At 37.9% G+C, this 21,448-nt stretch overlaps 1 protein-coding gene across 1 annotated transcript in view; it reads right to left on the minus strand.

Annotated features, from left to right (window-relative positions):
• The window catches only part of CRPPA (CDP-L-ribitol pyrophosphorylase A), a 320,005-nt gene that overhangs the window by 208,226 nt on the left and 90,331 nt on the right, over positions 1 to 21,448 (minus strand). Inside the window, exon 4 of the mRNA XM_078441691.2 lies at positions 4,578 to 4,682. Coding sequence (XP_078297817.2) covers positions 4,578 to 4,682 — 105 coding nt within the window. The remainder of the gene's footprint in view (positions 1 to 4,577; positions 4,683 to 21,448) is intronic.

Below are 21,448 nucleotides of genomic sequence, written 5' to 3' on the forward strand. Positions count from 1 at the left end.
GTAAAATACTGCATTTAAAAATAGCTTTCTTTTTTTCCTAATTGAAAGTTAACGTACTTCAAAGGGAACAAACAGTACTGGAAAATGCTGTAATTCTTTTTCTGTCAAACTTTTACCGTAATATGGGTTGCCCTTGCCTTATTTTTTTAATTTTCTAAAGTTTATTAGATCAGTTTTGAAGTTGATTTCCTTCTGTCAGCATGATCTGTAGTTTTCCTTTGACCTTGCACAATGTGTTATGAAAATTCGTTACTTTAAAACATCAACCCTTAAGTGAATCAGAGGATTGAGGCTCTCTTCCATCACTCATTTTCACACCGCTCAGTAGAGGCTCAGGAGCCGCCTGAAGACCAGGGCAGGTGCTCTGTGCGCCTGAGGCTCAGGGCCCCGCATGTGCCCCACAGCTATCCATTTCTGTCTCTTTTCTTTGTGCTTCTGTGCAGTATTTCATCTGAGCTAAGTGTGTAACTGCAGGAAAAAACTACTCCATGGAAAAGAAGCTTGAAACTCAGAGCCAGAGCGATGGTCTTGTGGCTCCGTGGCCTGGGCTCCCTCAGCTGCCTCAGGGTGGGTCCCCAAGACCACCACCATCACACCTACTTGTGTTGCTCGGTGTCAGCACTTGATGTAGGACTTTAGATTTCTCAGTGCCCAGTTCAGTTGGCCACCATCTTCGGTAAATTAGAGAACACGTAATCCCTATCTTTCCCATCTTTTACCTTGTAAGAAAATGAATATGTCACTGCAATGATTAGAAGCCTGAAAACAATAAATTTTAAAAATAGAGTATGGTGTGTTATTAGACACAAATTTGGATTTGGGGATATATTGATTTTATTTATTTCATCAATTGGATCTATCTGAAGATATTCTTTCGTCTACACTGGATGACTAGATGAAAACCTCTGAAAATAAACAAGGTCACCACATTGCATTTTTGAAATTAAAAAGAAGTGAGACTATTTTGTTTCTTCTGTTTTAAACAAAGATGGCAGAACATTTGGATCTTAAAAAAAAGTGGGGGGGGGGGTAGTTCTCATCAAAAGGATTCCTGAAAAGTCAGTTATTCCAGTAATATGTGATGACTCAAACAATTCAGAAGCTCCTCCTAAACAAGTATTTTCAGACAATGGAACACAGTTGAATTTCTTTAATACCTGGTTATAAATCTTCTATGCCTTAAGGATAGTTCTAACATTTAAAAACAAAAAACCTATTCAATTAGTCTGTATAGTGTAGTGAGCATGTATTTAAATATATTGGGACAAAAATATGGTACAATTATAAACTAAAGGAGTAGAAGTTCTTGTCTACTAGATGAAACTTTGTAAAAGTAATAATGTGTTCACTAAGGCCTCGCAAGGCACAACCCCTCAAGGGAAAGGGAGAGAGCCAATTCCTATTCCAGAAATCAGTCCTGTTCTCTTTTTTGTCCCAGGGAGTGGGGGGACATCCTCTACCCTGCACGGTGATTTAAATGTTTCCTCCAGGCCACAGAGGAGCTACTCCAAGAGAGGTGGCCTAACTCTGAGCATTTACTTCTTGCATTTACTTTTACAAAAAAGTATGTAAAATACAAAATGTCCCTCTTGGGATTTCTGGTGGCAGTTCAAAGAGTTCTACATGCAGGCATGAGACATGCCTAGTCACTCCTCACATCATGGTAGGAGACAACTCCCTGACTTCTGAGGGGTAGGGAAATGTATCCTAGATCCATGTTTCAGAATCCTCCCTTGCCTTACTTTTTTATGGTTGTAAAATGCCTCCTGAAATACATTTTTCAGCCTGTCAAGATTTGTGAATCACCTGCCAGGTACTTGGCTCAGCCATCTGTTTCCAGTATCAGTTTTAGCCTCCTTGTACTAAATATTCTTTCAGATCTAAATTTTTAAAAAATGGTAGCATCTTTAGTGCTAGTATAGAAGTAGAACACTAAGTTCTAAGTGTAGATTCCATTGCTTTGGTTTAAAGAGACACTGAAAAACTTTTACGCAAACAAAATGCCAGGACCTCAAAATTAAATGAGAAGCCTTTATACTGAAGACAGTTCACACAATGTCATCCAGATGCTCAACAAGGTGATACCAACAGCTAGGAAAATATCAGCAACAAGAAAAAAGCTGGGGGTGGGGGTTGCGGAGGAAGACAATGAGAGACAGGAGGAAGAGGAAACATAGAAGCTGCAACAACTACAGTATTTGTACTCAAAATAATTTCACCTCAACAGAAGACATGTGGTATCTATAAAAGACATCCTCACTGCCATTAAAAGACTTTTTGCCCAATCCATTGTTAAGGACACTTTTAGAATCCAAGATCCCATTATTCAAACATTGTAAAGAAACGGGCTTTCCCCTATCCCTTCAGGTTTGTAAACTGATACTATAAGGCTGATCCCTCTGGGCCTAAGCTTGTGGAATGTTTTTTAGTTTCCCAGGGTTACCATAACCAACCACAAACTGGGTGGCTTTGAGACTATTCTCTCACAGTACTGGAGGCGGCAAGTCCCAAATCAAGGTGTCAGCAGGGCCATGTCCCCCTCTGAAAGCTTGATGTGTCAAAGAATGCTTCCAGGCCTCTTCCCACTTGGCTTTCCTGTGCCTGTAGAGGCAGCACTCCAGTCTCTGCCTCCATCATTAGTCACTGGCATCCTCCCTTTATCTCTCTCCCCCTTCGGCTATTCTTCTCTGTTGAATTCAGAGCCTACTGGATGACAGTAAGACCTCATCTTAACTTCATTAGATCTGTAAAGATGTTTTTTGTTTTAATGTTTATTTTTAGAAAGAAAGAGAGACAGCAAGAGCAGGGGAGGGGCGGGGGGGGGGGGGGAGGGGCAGGGAGAGGATCCCAAAAGCAGGCTTTGTGTGGTCAGCGCAGAGCCCAAAGCAGGAATAGAACTCACAACCATGAGATCATGACCTGAGCTGAAATCAAGAGTTGGATGCTCAAGTGACTGAGCCACCTATGTCCCCTGTAAAGATACTTTTCAAATAAGGTCTCTTTCTCAAGTGCAGGAGTTAAGTTAAACTTGAACATAAGTTTGTGGGGGACACAATTTAACCAGTAACAGCATCATGAAATGACTCACAAGGGGAATGATGAGAAGCACTTGGCAAGGCCAATCCCTGACTCTGGGCACAGACATTGGTGCCCATGAAAGGGAAGCCAAGCACCAAGATGTGAGCGCTAAAACTGTGTTGCTGGAGAAAGCAGTGAAATATGAGATTTCACAATTATTTTTTTTAATTGAAATAAATTGGTGAGGAACAAGTGGAAAATTTCAAGAGCAATGTGTTACTTTACTTTCATCTGCAAATCTCAGGGCACTTGACAAGTTTCAAAAAGGCTCTGAACACCCACAGAGATAGATCACCACACCCCCTAAGACATCAAAAATGAGGTCAGGGAGTGTTATGTTAACATGTTGTCTGCGAGTTTTCACTCCCTTCTCCCTCTGCCTGCAAATTAAGTTAGCACACAGTCAAAAGGGGCCTTACAGAGATAGGAGTCAGCATCTTGAACAAAACATCTACTTGGTAAACACCACAGTCCTCACAATATGTTCATCACCACCAGAGCCACATATAGAAAAGAATACACAGAATGAATAAAATATTTGCCTGCTGGATTGATGACATTTGGATACCCTTAAAAAAACAATAATACTGTATGGATTTTCTCCACCAGCCAATAATCCAGACATGCCAATATTTTGTAATTTCAGAACATTTCAAGTGTGTATGAGACAATCTTAGAATGCAGCAAGGCCCTTCAGTTTAACGTACATAATACCTAATTAACTTAGTAGGTTTGCTTTCTGGTTTGTTTTCAAGTCAATAGGGAAATATGCCTTTGGATTCCAGAATAGATCGTTCAGTTCGACACATTCCCACCTTTATACAAACGAAAGCCACACTGTGAAACACTCCATCCTCCACAGGAAACTTTAGTATGAGAGTGTTATCACTTCATTCCCTCCAAAACAAAGAATTTGTCATTACGAGTCAAACCTTATTACATTCAAGAGTCCAACTGCTCACTGGGGCTATCAAGTGGGTCCAGTCATCCAGTCCACAGAGTCAGAACTATGGCAGATATTTCTTTAACCCAGTTAAGTTGGAGCCACCACCCCAGGGACCAGAAGGAAATGTTGCCACTGTGGGAAGCAGAGTTGCATCCTTAACCCAAAGCAGTGTAAGGCAACAGAATAGAAGGATATAGGGAGAGAGAAGGAAAAACAATGAGTAAAACCATCTTATCAGCTAAAATGGAATTTATTTGAATAAATTATCTCCAAGTGAATTTTCTTAAAACAAGGAAATAGAAATGATACCATACTTTGATGGCTCAGAAAGCCCAGTGAAACTCTGAATGCCTTTAATGTATACATACATACATACACACACATACATCAATACCCTTTTTCCTCAAAATATTCTTTCAGTATGAAACCACATATTTTTATACCACTTCTCCATTTCCTGAAGCAGCCAGAAAGTGTTTACACTTACAGAATGGGTTTTAGGAATGATATACAAGCATAGCCAAGACCCAGAGCAAAACACCAACTCCCTTACCTTCCAGAGGTCAGGTGATCCTTCCACAAGTTTGGCTTTAATGTGACCATATTTTAGAGCCAACTGTAAACATTCAGTTCCAAATTCCAAGTCATAGTCACTACACTGGATAGAAAAAAAAAAAAAAAAAAGAAGAAGTTGTTTCAACATATTTTAAGTACAACTTTTTTTTAAATTACATAATCAATACAGAAAAGATAGGGCCTAGAGAACTCATTAACTCTTTGATTAGCTACTTATTAATTGATTCGCTACTTATTAATCACAATACACAATACACAATAATTTTACCTGTGTAAATTTTACCTATATACACTATAGGAAAGTTGTAATCCCAAGTTTTAAACTTCCTCAATAGTTTTAGGGGTCAAATAAACATAATGCTTTCCTTCCTTTGATTATAAGCTACCCTTCCAAGCATGTTTCTAAAATGTCTCAGAGTATGGCTGAAGATCCCTGTATCAGAATTTTATTTAACAAATACACGTATCCATCAAACTTCAACTCTGCTATTTATATCAACATATTTGCAGGTCACAGCTCTTGTTCATTTTAATATTTTACTTGTCAACATATCATTTTCAAAAATGTGTATTTTTATTCTTAACTTGAAAACATTTCAGTATTCCATTATTAAACAGGAATGGAAAAGCCTCTCATAAACTTAGCAAAATACAAGCAACATTTTTAAGCATTTCAGGCCAAACTATTAAAATGACTAACAATTCAGGTGAATAATACTGAGTGCCGATCATGTCCAAGCTCTGTATTACATACCAGCACATAAAGATAAATGAGACATGTTATTATGTCCTCAAGGAACTCACCTCTTAAAAAGGAGGCTGATCTATATAACAAATATTTTGCAACAGAATGTGATAAATACAACACTAGAAGTATATCTATGAGTAGACCAGGAAATAAAATACTTAATTCTGTGTAAAGGCATCAGAGTAGGCCTTTCAAAGGAAATGGTCTCTGATCTCACTCTAAAGACTAAATACAATTGGAGGAGAGAGGGATACCTTTAAGAGAAAAGGTGGCATAAAAACATACCAAAGTTTCAGACATCTGATAGATTTGGATTTTAGAATGAACATACCCATGTAAAGAAGACCAAAGAAAGGCCACAAATATCAGTATGAAATGCAGCACTTGTTGCCAAAGCTGTACTGTTGTACTGGCGATTCCAAAATCCTAGCTACAGTGGTTTGGGAAGGTAACGGCGAAGAAAATAGAAGCATCAAATATACATAGTCCCAAGTTGACTAGGATGGTCTCAGCTTCTATCTTCCATTTTGATACACTTTAACATGACAGATTTCTTAGACATTATAATCTGTGAAAAGTATTACCAACATTAGTTATATGCAAATAAATGAATTTGTTAAACCTCTTCTTAGTAATTCCAGCATCTGGTCTCATTTAGCAGTACGTGAGATGTATGTACAGTCAACAGAATGTTCTCTTTAACACATGGTTAAATCTGAAAGATGACCAGTATTAGCCCTTTTCTTGACTCTTTTCAGAAACAAGATATTTACCACATTTGTGGGAAGACTTCAAAGTGCTCACGAAGTGCATACTGAGAGGAGACCATAGGAACAGGTGTTCCCTCCTGTCTTAGGTGGTACAAAGAGAATTACTGGATGCTAGACTCTTGCTGGCCACATATTGTACCATGAAAGATGGCAACAGCCTACAAAGTGTATGAAGTCTTTAAGATTCCAGCCACTAGGGCCAATGAGAAACAGAAAATTCTGGGTCAGGTATATAGGAAATATATACTAGAAACAGAGGCTGAGCCATCTTGACAAAAAGAACAGCCTGAATTTGTCATTCATTGTTATAGACTAATATTACAACTATTTATGAGACTTTTGGTAATCTTTGCAATAAAATTTACTGTGGGGGTAAATTCAAAACTACACATGCCTAATGACCAATTAAATTTTGAATTTCTACACTTCTCGCTAACACTGATTAGGATTTCTATTTTTGTGTAACATATGGAAAGCTGGAAGAAGTCATGTTCTTTTCTGAAGAAAAAACAGATAAGTTACCAAAGCAGAACTTTTCTTGAATCCACCAGAGCCAAGGTCACAAGAGGACCAAGCATCCTTAAATCTAAGAAAAGGCAGGCCTCCCCCAAGGACAGAGAGAATGCCATCACCAGCTTACAGACAGTACAACAGAAGAACAAGAGACATCAGGTGTCATACAAGCAGCTAAGAAGAAATAAGTAGAAAATTTCAACACATTGCTAAGTACTGAGTGGAGGTGAGTAGGAGAATATAGAACTTCTGGGAGCCACATACTCAACAGGAACTTTTACACCCCTGCAGGCTCCCCTTGTGCAACCTACTACTTTGGGCTCATGAATACTATATTATTATTTGAAGGTGACCGTGACTACACATACATTCTGAAGTCAAGACATGCACTAAGTATTTTTAAGTTAAAAATAAGAAATCAACAGTGATAAGACAGAATCTTTAAAATAAAAAATTAATATAAAGGCAGGCAGAAAAAGAAACACAACAGATGGAACAGAAAACAACTACCACAGTGGTAGATTTTTACATTAAGAAAGTTAATCAGTGTGTAATTGCTGAAAATTTAGATCTTTATGATTCAGCATGGGAATCATAGTGATATCACTGGTCACAAAAAATACACATACATACACTGATGCTAAGAACCCTCTGCCTCCATCAACCTGCAGCCCAAAAGAATGTCAAACAATATTCTTCCTAGGCAGAAGCCCTGAGGACACTGTCAGAGATCCCCAAATACAGTCCATCTCAGTCATGGTTATAATGAAACTCAAAGTCAACAAGCTCCACCTACAAAAGCCAGCAAGTACAGTCACCCAACAGATAAATATGACCAGAAAAAACAGATTTAACTGAAAACCAAGACTAACATGAAATCTAAAGTCAAAAAGGCAAAAATTAAAATGTTTACAGAAATTATGCAGTAAGAAAAAGGACTAAAGCATGATAAGGGAGAAAGTGTTTATAAAATAGGGTAATATTTAAGAAGCAGAAAACAGAGAAAAAAACAGTGACCACAAAGTCCAATATGTTAAAAAAGAAAGAAAAGAAGAAATAAAAGTCAGAAGGGAAGAACACAAAAGAGTAGGAGAAAGATCAAGTGTTTCAAAAAAATTACAGTAATGAAGAACATGAGTTTCCAAATTAAAAAGTTTCAAGGAATGTAGAAGCTCATGAATGAAAATACACCAAACTCAATTAACAGCAGCAACAAAAGGTCTCCTATAAAGCAGGAGCCCAAATTGGTTGAGACATAATAGCAAGAATGAAAATTAGAAAAACAAAGGGATAGTTTATCCATAATTTTGAAGGTAATGATTGTCAACATAAAACTGTACTTCAAAAACACTTTTTCATCACGTATGAGGAAAGGATATGGATTTCTACAAACACTGAGGGTCTCAACAGAATTTATTTCCTCTGCATTCTCTTTCATTTTGAGTTTCATAGGCTTTGCCTTTTTAGAGCAATTTTAGGTTTGCAGCAAAAGTTAATAGAAGGTATACGTATCTCCTATATACCCTCTATCTCCACATACTCACAGCTTCCCCCATTATCAAAATTCTACACCAGAGTGGAACATTTGCTAACATTGGTGAGCCTACACCAACAAATCATTATCACTTCAGGTCCACAGTTAACACTAGGATTCACCCAGTGTTTTTACATTTTATGAGTTGGCACAAATGCGTAATGTATTTCATCATTTTGGTACCATAAAGAGTATTGTCCCTGCCTTAAAAATTCTCTGCACTCCTTCTATTCATCCTCCTCCTTGCCTCCAACCCCTGGTAACCACTGAATTTCTCCTGCCTCCATAGTTTTGCCTTTTCCACAAGTCATATACTTGCACTCACAGTACGTGGCCTGTTCAGATTGTTTTGTTTTGTTTTCACATAAAAGCATGCATTTAGGTTTCTTGTATGTCTTTCATGTCTTCTTCGATCATTTTTTAGCCCTGGGTAATATCCCATTTTCTGGATATACCAGTTTATGTATGCATTCACCTTTCTGGCTTGCTTCCAAGTTTTGGCAATTATGAACAAAAACTGGTATAAACATTCACGTGTAGGTTTTTGTGTGGACGTAAGTTTTGTACTCGTGTGAGTAAATAAGAAGTGCAATGCCTGGACCATATGGTAGGAGTATGTTCAGTTTTTTAAGAAAACTGTCAAATGGTCTTTCCAAGTGAATGTGCTGTCCTACATTCATTCTCGCCAGGAATGAATGAATTCCTGTGGCTCTGTATCCTCACCAGCATTAGATGTTGGCATTCTAAATTTTGCCCACTCTAATAGATGTACAGTGATATCTCAATGTTTTAGTTTGCATTTACCTAATGACTTAGAATGTGGAGCACCTTTTCATATGCTTATTTGCCATTTGTATATTTTCTTGGTGAGATGACTATTGAGGTCTCTTACCATTTTTTGAATTGTTCTTTTTCTTCTTGTTGAGTTTTAATAGTTTGTTTTTTTTTTTTTAATGTTCTGGATAGGAGTCCTTTATCACATGTGTCTTTTATAGGTATATTCTCCCTTAATTTTAATAAAGTCCAATTTATCAATTTTTTCTTTTGTACATTATGTCTTTGATGTTGTATCTAAAAAGGTATCACCAAACCCAAGGTCAGCTAAGTTTTCTTCTCTCTCCCAGGAGTTTTATGGTTTTGTGTTTTACACTCAGGTCTATGATCCCTTCTGAATTTTTGTGAAACGTGTAAATTACATCTAGATTCATTTTTCCATGTGTATGTTTAGCTGTTACACCATTTATTGAAAAGATTACCTTTGTTTCATTCTATTTCCTCTCCTCTTTTGATGAAAATCAGCCATTTACATGGTCTATTCCAGAGCTCTGTACTCTGTCCACTGACTGATTTGTCTGTTCTTTCACCAGTTCCAGTCTTGATTACTATAGCTTTATAGTAAGTCATGAAGTTCAGTAGTGTCAGTTCTCCAATTTTATCCTTCTTCAATAGTGCACTGGCTGTTCTGAATCTTTTGCCTCTGTATATAAACTCTAAAATCAGTTTACACATACAAAAAAAAATGCTGTTTTTTTTTTTTTAATTGGATTGCTTTGAGTCTATAGACCACATAGGAAGAACTAACATCTTGGTAATACTGTCTTCCTATTCATGAACATGGGATAGATCTCGTTTATTCAGCTCTTTAATTTTGCTTAGAGTTTTGTAGCTTTTCTCCTATGGATCTAATACATATTTGGACAGATTTTTAAGTATTTTATTTGGGGGGCACTACATACAAATTGATGAGGGAGCATAATGCAAGCTGAGGGCAAAGTACAGTCTAGCGCCCTTCCCTGCAAGTGAAGTATGTGTAACATTCCTTGGACACTCCAGGCTACCCAAGAACAAAGCAAAGGGGTTTAAGTGCTTGCCATGGTGATGCAGGAAACTAAGGCAAATGAAAAATTCAATTCCCTTACTGTCCTACAGCCCATTAAACAAGTCCTTGAAACCAGCAGAGTGACCTCCCTGTAGAAGCTCAGCTGCCTTGACGATGACACTTTTCTAGGAGCAAAAGGGAATCTTGGCTTAACATTATCCTGACCTCCCAGGATCCTGCAAGTCTACTTTAACAAATAAAAATTCTCTTGGAAATGTCCTTTATCTCAATTCCCCCAAGATATATGCTGGCAACCATACTCCAGGCTTATGGCCCCCTGATAGATATCTGAAGGATCTCAAGACTGAGATTTTACTAAACGGCTATAAATGGCATTTTCCTAACACCACCTAGCTCCTCAAGGTCCTGGGAACATTGCTTCCAAACTAACTGAGAGACTTCCTCTAACCCTAACCCCATCCCAACCTGAGGGTATATAATCAGTTACCCGTCACAAGCCTATTGCAGCTTTTTCTGCCCATGGGCTCTGTCCCTGTGCTTCATAACATCATCTTTTTGCACCAAAGACATCTTCAAGAATTCTTTCTTGGCCATTGGCTCCAAACCCCACCATCACCCCCAAAATCCATCACAGATGATGTGTTTAATTACAAATTTCACCTGTTGATTTATTATATAAGAAAGCGATGGACTGTTGTATATTAACTTTGAATTATGCAACTTTTCTACAACCACTTCCCTTCAAGAGTTGGTTCATTCTTCCAGATTTTCTACAAAGACAATTTTGTCACCTGCCAAGAGTTTTATTTTACCTTTCCCAAAGTACTTACTTCCTTTTCGTACTAAGAGTTCCAGTACAATGTTGAAAAGGAATGGTGAGAGGGTACATTTTTGCCTTGTTGCTGATCTTAGCGGGAAAGTTTCTAGTTTATCATTAAGTGTGATGTTAGCTGTAGGTTTTTTGTACATATCATTTACTATATTGAGGAAGTGCTACCTCTATTCCCAGTTTGTTAAACTTTTATCATTAATGGGTGCTGGATTCTGCCAAATTCTTTTCCTGGAAGTAATGAATTATTTGATTTTTTCTTCAGCCTGTTGATATATTGTTATTGATTTCTTTTTAAGAGGAGCTAGCTTTGGATACCTAGGATAATTCCCACTGAGCTCAAGTCTTTAATTCCTCACATGCATTGTTGGATTCTACTTGCTAATGTTAATTTTTTTTTTTTTTCACTTATGTTCATGACTTAGTGGTCTGTTGTTTTCTTGTAATACCTTTGTCTGTTTTTAGTGTTAGGCTGGCATCAGAATGAGTTAGCAAATCATCCCCTCAGCTTCTGTCTTCTAGAGGAGAATTGGTATAATTTCTCCTTTCAACATGTACTAGACTTTACAAGTGAATGCACCCAGAATTGGTGCTATTTTGGAAAATTACTGATTTTATTTCTTTAATAGATATAAGACTACTCAGACTGTCTTTTCTTATGTGAGTTTTGGCAGATAGTCTCTCTCAAGTAATTGGTCCGTTTCATCCAGGTTATCATCCCCTTTGAGGACGTAGAGGTGTTCACACTATTCATTTATTATCCTTTTACTTTCTGGTGGTTCTGTAAAGATGTCCCCTACTTCCTTGCTGGGTTAGTAATTTGAATCCTCCTTCCTCTTTGTGTGGCACAGTTACTTTATTAATCTTTGCAAAGAACCAGGTTTTGGGTTTGCTTTTGATCTTACTGTTTCCCATTTCATTTGTTTCTGCTCTAGTTTTCATTATTTCTCGTCTACCTATTTTGGAATTTATTGGCTCTTTTCCTAATTCCCTAATATGGAATTTTAGAGTATCAATTACAGGTTTCTTCTTTTCTAGTATGTATATTGAACACTATATATTTCCCTTTAAGCACTGCTTCTGCTATATTCCAAGGTCAATGTTTTCATTTGTATTTAGTTCAAAATACTTTAAATTTCACCTGTGTCTGCAATATTGAGGACAGTAGTTTGCCCTGTGACTTCACCGCTGATGAAGTTAAAAAGAGTTAATTTTTCACTTTGCTCAAATTTTTGCTGTTCTTGGAATAGAGTGATACCTTCTAAGCTCTTTACGTGCATAGGAAAGCAGAGAATCCCCCATGCCCTCTTTTCTCAGGACATGGTGCTCCACACAGTTGAGGACTATACTGCGTAAACTGCAGACAAAGGATATGGAAAGCAAGATATCCCCACACAGTAGAAAAATAAAGGCAACTGCTAGCAGAGTAGTGAAGTAGAGTCTCCAGGTGACCGTTACGCAGACAGAATGAGAACCTAAGTGAAAGAAGGCATTGTGCCTCCTTAGGAAGGGGTGCCTATAAATGGGAAGAGATTCACAGACCTAAGTTAAGAATGAATAGAATCTCTTTGAAAAGTCTCAAGAGAAACCGCCTCTAAGAAGGAAGAACAAGGGACAGAGTTGACATGAAGGCTCTTGTTAACCCTTGCTACATGTACATTGTCCTTCTATTACCTAGTGGAAAAAAATTCATGTAACATTTATATAGTGTAATGTAAGAAGCAATGTCAATATTATATCCCCAAGAAATAGATGCTTCTGGATTAAGGATTTTGTTTCAAAACACATGGATTTAATACTTTAAACAAATGAATCTGATATTCTGGTGATAATTAAGGTCAAGAACATTTAAAAGTCTAAACAATGAATTTGAAATAACAGTCCATGTGAGTTACTCTATTACAAAATATGAAATCTAGTCATTGTGATAAATTTAAGGTATTGATTTTCAATTTGTTCTTGTTCTTTAACAACTTACAGAAATTTATAAATTATCTGTTAAAATTTATCACAAGTCCTTAAATGCAGTTTGCTCACCTGATAGCAGTATATATATACTCTCATGAACTTGAGACCCTGTTACCAAGTGTTTAAGAGCATGGACACTGAAGTCAAATAATTTTTCCACGTGACAAGTTGGGCAGAAAATATTTATGTAGTCTGTTCCTCAGTTTCTTCCATTTGAGAAATGGAGAATGAGAGTTGTTTAAAAAAAAAAAAAAAGTAAACAGACACTGGAGGTGTCTGGCGTAGTGAGTAGTTTATGGCTATTCCTTGATAAAGTCTGGATATTGGTTATGAATTTAGATAGTTAACTATACAAATTGGGGTTTGATAAGTAGCCAGAAACTTTATGATAACATCTAATGTTTGTGTAAATTTCTGTTTCCTCTGTACCAATATTGGAATAGCTCTGACCATGTTTATGAATCTTTTCCTTCTGCTTTCCCTGACAGCCAGTTTCCTTCAGGAAAAAAAATGAGAAAAATTAGTGTTGCAGTTGGAAAAATAAAAATAGAAAATGAAAAGAAAGGTGTATGTAAATATTATGAATTCTTAACTGTTACCATTAGAGTATTGGATTTTCTCTTCCCATTCTATAATTAGATTTTTTTTAATGTTTATCTATTTTTAAGAAACAAACAGAAGCACGATTGAGGGAGGGGTAGAAAGAGAGAGAGAGGTAAAGAATCCTCAGCAGGCTCCACTCTGCCAGTGCAGAGACTGATGCGGGGCTCAGACCCATGAGACACGAGAGCATGACCCCAGCCAAAACCAAGAGTAGGATGCCTAACTGACTGAGCCACCCAGGAGCCCCATTCTCTTCCCATTTTAAAGTACTCTGTAAATCACACATAGTTGAAGCTTTTTGCTATGTATATCTTGCTTTGCTGTTTTTTCCATATGCAGGAGTAAAGTTATATGACTAACATCAAAGTAATATCCCTCCCATACTTTTGGGTCCTTCTTCATGGATCTTCACCCCATAGTTAACCTCCTTCCCTACCCTTTCTACTGTACCATTCTGTTATGCTGTGGTACACTCAATCTCATTACGTAAACAGGTTCTTCACCACCTACAGCTGAAGGTACACCAACTGCTTGACATCTTTCTCATGTGGTATCTACTGCCTTTCCCAACCATCAGTTACTAAAAAGGCTTGAAGTCAGAGTTAATATTCCAGATCCCCACTTTTCTTCCATAACAAGGAATTTTTTTGGAATCCTATCCTTCCATAATTCATGTCATCTGGTAAAATCTTCCCATCTTCATAGTACCGTCATCTCTCACTACTTCACAGGCTCTGCAGTTTTACGCACATGGATCAGTCTTCCTTTTTACTCAAACTACTGACACTACCTTGGCTGAATTCCAAGCCCATATACAAAACGTTCAAATCCTCTAGAACTTTGTTTCACCTTTTGTCTTCCCCTGAGCAACTACTTTTCTGTAATCCTCCTAGAAACTTTTTTTTTTTGACAATTATTTAAGACCTTTATTAACAGATGCTTGTCATTTGACTTTTTTGAAAAAAGTTAAGCCGTAAACTTTTATTACAAATTGAAAATGAGGTTCTTAAAAATCTCAACTTGACCAGGTATGAAACAATTTAAAAACCTTTAAAAGGGTGTTGAGGGGGGCGCCTGGGTGGCTCAGGTGGTTGAGTGTCAGACTTCAGCTCAGGTCATGATCTCACGGTTTGTGGTTCGAGCCCACATCTGGCTCTGTACTGACAGCTCAGGACCTGGAGCCTGCTTCAGATTCTGTGTCTCCTTCTCTCTGCCCCTCCGCCACTCACACTCTGCCTATCTCTGTCTCAAAATAAACATTATGAAAACCAACAATAAAAATTAAAGGGGTGTTGAGAAAAAAGTTTTTTAAAAACATGTTTGTTACTACCGGAATGAGATGTCTTTAGGTAAAAAAAAAAAAATAATAATAATAATAATAATAATAATAAAATTTAAACCCCATGCTACATAGATAATGCAGATCATTCTATTTATCTGGCCCAAGCACTTAAAAATTTCAGCTCCGATCTTTTTTTTACATTTCTTATTGCTGGAATTTCATCTTCATTTTTTCCTGTTGGATGACTCAACTGGATGATGGTGGAGACGGTAAGCCCACATGTACTCAGACCCACCCTTCTCAACCTCTGGAGCTAACGAATTCTCAGCTTCTGATTCGGCTGCTTTTGTCTCTTGCCCATCTTATGATTTAGGGTTTTCTGGGCACCTGCATGCATAAGTGAAATTGTGGCAGTACTGACAATGAGATGGCTGCTGACTTTGGGTCTCATCTCCTTGATCTTCCCTATCTTCTTCAGTGCTATCTTCCAAAGACTAGGCTATCTTTGGAGAGGAGGACCCCTGTGCAATGGTGATCTATAAGCCCGATGCATATTTTATTTCACGGGTCTACCCTGAAGTCTACCTCAGAAGACTGGCCAACAGCCACCGGTAACCACCTGTAATAAGATGGAAATCATAGGCTGCATGAGGCCAGGCCTTTAGGAGCAAGCTCAGTTCCCACTCTTTCCCCCACTCTCACTATACTGGGTATTTGCTGGGAGTCGCGGGGACAACACTGGCCAAGGGGATAGCATGGATAACGGTTATGATCTGCTACTTACCTACTGCCTGTCACTGAAATTCCACTCAGAGCCTGTCACATTTGCTGCCTGCACGCCCTTTTCTCTTTCAACGTCTGACTCCACAGTTCCTCCAACTCATATACTGCGAAGGTACTTCCTGGGATTATTCTTTACAGCAGTCTGGGGCATTCCAGTTGATGAAACCATATCGGTTTCTTACACTCATTTTATTGTTCCCAAAACCTTCATCAGGATGACCTTGTTGTCCCCACAGGCAGATGCCATCACTCTGTGTGCCACTGCCCATGGGGCCACGCTTGGTGTCTTCAGTGGCTGCCAGGTCTCGGCCTCACTGCTCCAGATTGCGGTCATGGTGACTGGGATGGTCAGGAAGCTGTGGCTTCTCCCAGGGGGGTGGGTGATAGACTAGACTGGGGTCTGCTGTCCACTCTTGCCACCATTCCAACTCTAGAAACGTGATTTTTTTTTCCTTTTTCCTTCTGGATCCTTTCATAATTTCAGTTGTTTTTTGAGGTTTTGTTTTGTTTTGTTTTAATTCAAGTATAGCTGCCACACTAGGTTACATTATTTTCAGGTAGCCAACAGTGACTCCACAAGTCCATAAGTTATGCTGTGCTCATCCTAAGTGTAGTTACTATTTGTCACCATACGGTACTATTATATCTATCTTCCCTATGCTCTTTCATCCTGGTGACATACATTCCATAACTGGAAGGCTCTGCCTCCCACTACCCCTTCACCCATTCTGCCCATTCCTCAACCTTTCCCCTTTGGCAATCACCTTCAAACTTGATTTTACCTCTATCTGTTCCTTGTAAGACATTTTTAATTTCCACAACTCAAGTCTCTGACTAAAACTTCCAATCCATCATTTCTCTTACTCTTTCCTTACATTAATCTTGCCATTTTAGCTCAGTGAGGCATCCAACACTATATTAAACAACATTTAAAAAGTCAGAAGACTATAGTTGAAGGCATTCGAGCTTTATTACTGCCTTGATCTATTGGCTATCCACTAAATCTCCATTATGAACTCCAACTACAAATCGATCATGTTGTTTTATTCCCTTAATTTTCTATTCATATGTTTTATCAGTTTTAAGTGTACATACTTTGAAGAACCAAATATCCCTACAAGATTTGTCACAAAAAAGTTTACCTAACCCCCTTCACTCTAATTTGTCTTCACCATACACAATTATTTTTCCTTCATTCAACTATCTCTTCTATTATTCACTTCCATGTTTAGCAGTCAACTATTGCTGGATAACAAATACACAGGCTCAGTAGTAATAAGCTTATTTTTCACTTGCAGAGCTGTGTGATGGCTTACATGGTTGTGCTGCAAGCTGCAGGGCTTTGAGTTGGCTGCGGCAGCTAGGACCCATTGGTCACACTCTGCAAGACAAACCGGAGGGGCTACAACCAACCAGTATATGCCTTCCTAGCGGCAATACTAGAACCACAAGAGGGCAAGCCCAACAGCACAAGCACACTTAAGCCTCCATCTCTATCACATCTGCTAAAATCCCAAAGCAAGTTAGGAGGTCCAATCCACAATCGATAACCAGGGAAAACCCTTCCCTCACCAAGAGGCCATGGCAGGGGTGCAGAAGTAGAACAGTGTAAGAGGACTGAAAATCTGGGGTCAACTAACTTATCACATTGTGATCTCTGAACATACTGTGATACTACCTCTTTATCTTCTGAACTGTCTATCTACTGAAGAATTCTGTCCCTTTCCTTCCAACCTCACCATGATATACACTAAAACTTACCAATTCCCTACTCCTTCAATGTCATAATTTTGGTTAAATTAGTATTGAGTGTTTACATCACTGACTACGTAAACATTCCTCCGAGCTAAGTCATTTATTATAATTCCTTTCTTGCACAAGCCTTTGTCTTCCCTGGAATTAAAACCTATCTTCCAAGTGTATAGTTTTCTATATACTTAATGACTCATTCAACAGCTAACACTTAGCTATTTGTTTAGATCTACTGTCAAGACGTTCACACACAGGCACTTCACCACTTTTATATTCCTGAAATAATCATTCTTGGAGTCTTCTGAGGTTTTTCAACATGGACAAGTTGTCTTCTTCCACTCACACGTTTTGTGTATCATGTGGTTATTTTTCTGGGAAAAGATTTTACCAGTTTGAACTTTTATAACACACATGGAAGTTAGGTTACATTGTTTTATGGTAATTGTGTCACGGTCCATGGCTACAAATAATCCAGTTACCTATCTATCCTTTCAGCTTTAACATCATTCACAGTATTATTTCTGCAAGGCAGCCTGGGAAGTTTGCCCAACAAAGAACAATATATACATTAGAGAAAAACTAAATCAAAGGCATGCATGCACAGGTTTCTCACTCTGTAGTTACAGATCCATGCTCAGAATGTTTCAAATAGAAACAAAATAGGCTATCTTACAATTAGGTAAACAATGAACACCTGCATTCAATTTATCATCTGAAAATCAAACTTTAAGCAGTTTGCATACATTTACATTGTCTGAATTATGCAACATATTCTAGAATTGCACGGGAGACAGTTATCCAAGAAGCTTGGTTCTTAAAATTTATCTGATCATTTTATGAATAAACAATTTCAGACTAAGTCCATAGGAGGCTGATAATTCAGAAGCATCTCTCATGCTTCAGGAAACAAAGCACAAATGACCTGGCTAAGGACAGGATTTCTTTGTATACAAGTTTTTTTAAGGTGTTTACATAAAGTTGTACTCAGAAAAGGTTTTCAAGTGCTTATCAACAGAAAACAAAACTGTCAGTTTATCATATTTTTGCCGACCTTACCCAACCAAAATTCGTTATGAACCTAGAGACAAACACCATCCATGTGTATCAGTTCATCATTACCTAGAAAATGTTATTTCCTTTTGGGTCTCCAGGTAATTGGTGAGAAAAGTTATCATGGGAAAATGAATTTACCAGTAAATCTAAAACTGTGTTTTTAGTCCTTCTGTTGACTTCCACGATCAAATATTGTCAAGCACTATTAAAAAGTAAGACTTTCACTGGAATATCTTACTCCACTCTCTCCTGGGCCATCATTGGAAAAGTAAACTGATCAAAGGTTAGCAATAAAATTAAGAGTAAAATATTGCTGAGAAATATATTGAAAGGACATATTACATATGCATTATCTAGCCCTAATATAAACTAAGGGAAAATGGAAACCCTTTATCACCATCCAACCCCAGAGACAAGGCAGCTTCAAATTTATTTACAGAGATCTGTTAAAAGGCTGTTGCCAGAATGTCAAGAGATGATAAGTATCTGAAATAAGTCCAGGAAATATTGAGAAAGGAGGATCAAAAGTCACAAGTTATTTCAGTAGCTATAGGACTGGTGACATTATTATCTAGGCTGAAAGATGTAGAAAAGTGAGTAGGTCTATTGGTTAAGCTCAAGGCATCATTTAGATTTAAGTCACCTGTAGGACATCTAGTAAAATTACTCTTAGGAAATTGTAAATAAATACCAAACATTCATGGGGAAAACACAGAAAAGAATTATCAGGAAAGCTGAGGAACATATGTATTTACTAAGCAAATATTTAAGGATAATTTACCAACCATTAAAAACTATAGGTACTCATGGGGAACCTGGGTAGCTCAGTTGGTTAAGCATCCAATTTCAGCTCAGGTCACGATCTCATGGTTTGTGGGTTCGATCCCTGCATCAGGCTTTGTGCTGACAGCTCAGAGCATGGAGCCTACTTCAGATTCTGTGTCTCCCTCTCTCTCTGCCCCTCCCTCACTCATGTTCTGTCTCTTTAAAAAATAAATAAACATTAAAAAATAAAAAATAAAAATTACAGGCACTAAGAAGGATGAGTAAGGCTGGGGAAAATCATATAGGCAAATTTAACACAAGGAGATGACAGGTATATCGGAGGTATGTTCACAGGCTGAGGGAAATAAGAGAAGCATCAATCCTTTCACAATATTAGTTATTATTTTTTTTAATTGACACATTATGTAAGTTCTACAAAATTTAACCTGAGTTCAGGGCAATTCAAACTTTAACTATCTGCCTTAAACCTAAATTAGATATTATCTGAAGTCCTTCATTGACCAGAAGCATAGTTTTAATATTAACCCATCTTCTACACAACTTGCCCAGTAACCTCCTTCCAAAACACATTTGTTGGGGCGCCTGGGTGTCTCAGTCTATTAAGCGTCCAACAAGCTCAGGTGATGATCTCACAGTTTACAAGTTTGAGCCCCACATCAGGCTCTGCACGGACAGCTCAGAAACTGGACCCTGCTCCGGATTCTGGGTCTCCCTCTCTCTCTGTCCTTCCCCACTCGCACTCTGCCTCTCTCTCAAGAATAAACATTTAAAAAAAAATACACTCCTTGTAATTTATTATCTTTAGTCCTCTCTCTAGTTCGCCCTTATCTCCCATGATAGTTTCACCCCTTTACAGTCTTTCACTTTGCAATTTAGTTTCCTCAGCACTAACTCTCAACTGACACATGATCTAGGAAACTACTCTGTTCTTTCTAATCTACATCCTTCGATCATGAAACAAGTCATAACTAAGAGTAGGAATGAAATCTGCCTCAACAGTAGGCCACAGAGATGGAACAAAAAAATGATCTGTTCGACAATGTGAATGAATTTCAAAATCATTATGTTTTAAACTAATAAGCCACACACAGAAGACTACACCTCTAGGATTCCATTTTTAAGACTGCTACAAGGTGAAAAACTATACAGGCAGAAAACAGATCCATGATGGCTAAGCCTGGGAATGGGGAAAATGAATTCACTACACATTTGGCCACGTGATTTGTACTATCCAATAGGAGAAGTGACCATGTCGCAGTTGCAAAGGTTGTAAATCTAACCTTTAAAAAACCTTGCAGCTTACCACTCTCTTATACCTTTGTCACTTCCATAAAAGAACATACCTGGAATAAACTGCTGATCAAAGAAAGGCAAAGCATGGAAAACTGTCCAGTGTATATACACCTGCAGTGTGAGGCAGAGCTACCCCAAAACAGAGCTATCTAGCCAAGTCCATATCAGAAGCTCAGCTAACCCACAGGCACATGAGCATAAATTAACGTGGAACTACCATGTTCTTGGATGGTTTATTACACACCATGGATATAGCTATGGCAAACTAAGTTGTTGGAAAAGTTTTCTGAAATTTACCAACAACTAGGAAGACTTTAATGACTGTTCTATAATACAGCAAGCAACTCTAAGTAATAAACTACAAATATATGCAGAAGGAGTCTCAATAATGTCTACCAAAAGTCATGCAGAAATATTACCAGTAAGACTCTCTTCATACATATATTCATAACCAAGTAATTTTAGGAAACTCTAGTTATTTGTTAAGACTGTAGAGGTAGACAAGAAAATTATTAGCACAAAATTAAAATAGGAGCGAAGGGAACGCAGGACAAGGATGAAAACAAAAAGGAGAATACTGAAGACATCAAGTAAAATACCAGCAATGTTTTATTTCTTAAGCTGGATGATAAAGACAAGATTAAAGACCTATTTTCTTTTAAAACAGTCTATCAAATATATGTAATACATGCTAAGGAATATATTTTATCAAACATGCATATTAACACACATGTACACAAAAGCCTTGCCGCATAGAGAAAGAATTAAGACCTGCACACCTGTCCCTCATCCACAGAGAGCTAAAACTGTGGTCCCTGGACAGGATGAACTTCATAGTGCAGTTACAGACTGGTGAGGATCCATTATAGCAAGATGATCTGGATACCCTGGAAAGTTATCTAGGAACACCTGGATTTCAGTATTTCCTCTGTAATAGGTAACAAGTTATTCTGAGGAACTTAATAAATCCCATTAGCTACAAGGAGGGTTTTGTGTGTGTGTGTGTGTGTTTTGTTTTTTAATCAAAAAGTATAAAGCAAGTGAGTGAGAACACAGCCTGATAGATAGGTCACTTTCTGCGCATCCTCTGTATG

This window comes from Panthera onca, chromosome A2, assembly GCF_046562875.1.
Source record: "Panthera onca isolate mPanOnc1 chromosome A2, mPanOnc1 haplotype 2, whole genome shotgun sequence".
In the NCBI taxonomy this organism is placed as follows: Eukaryota; Metazoa; Chordata; class Mammalia; order Carnivora; family Felidae; genus Panthera; species Panthera onca.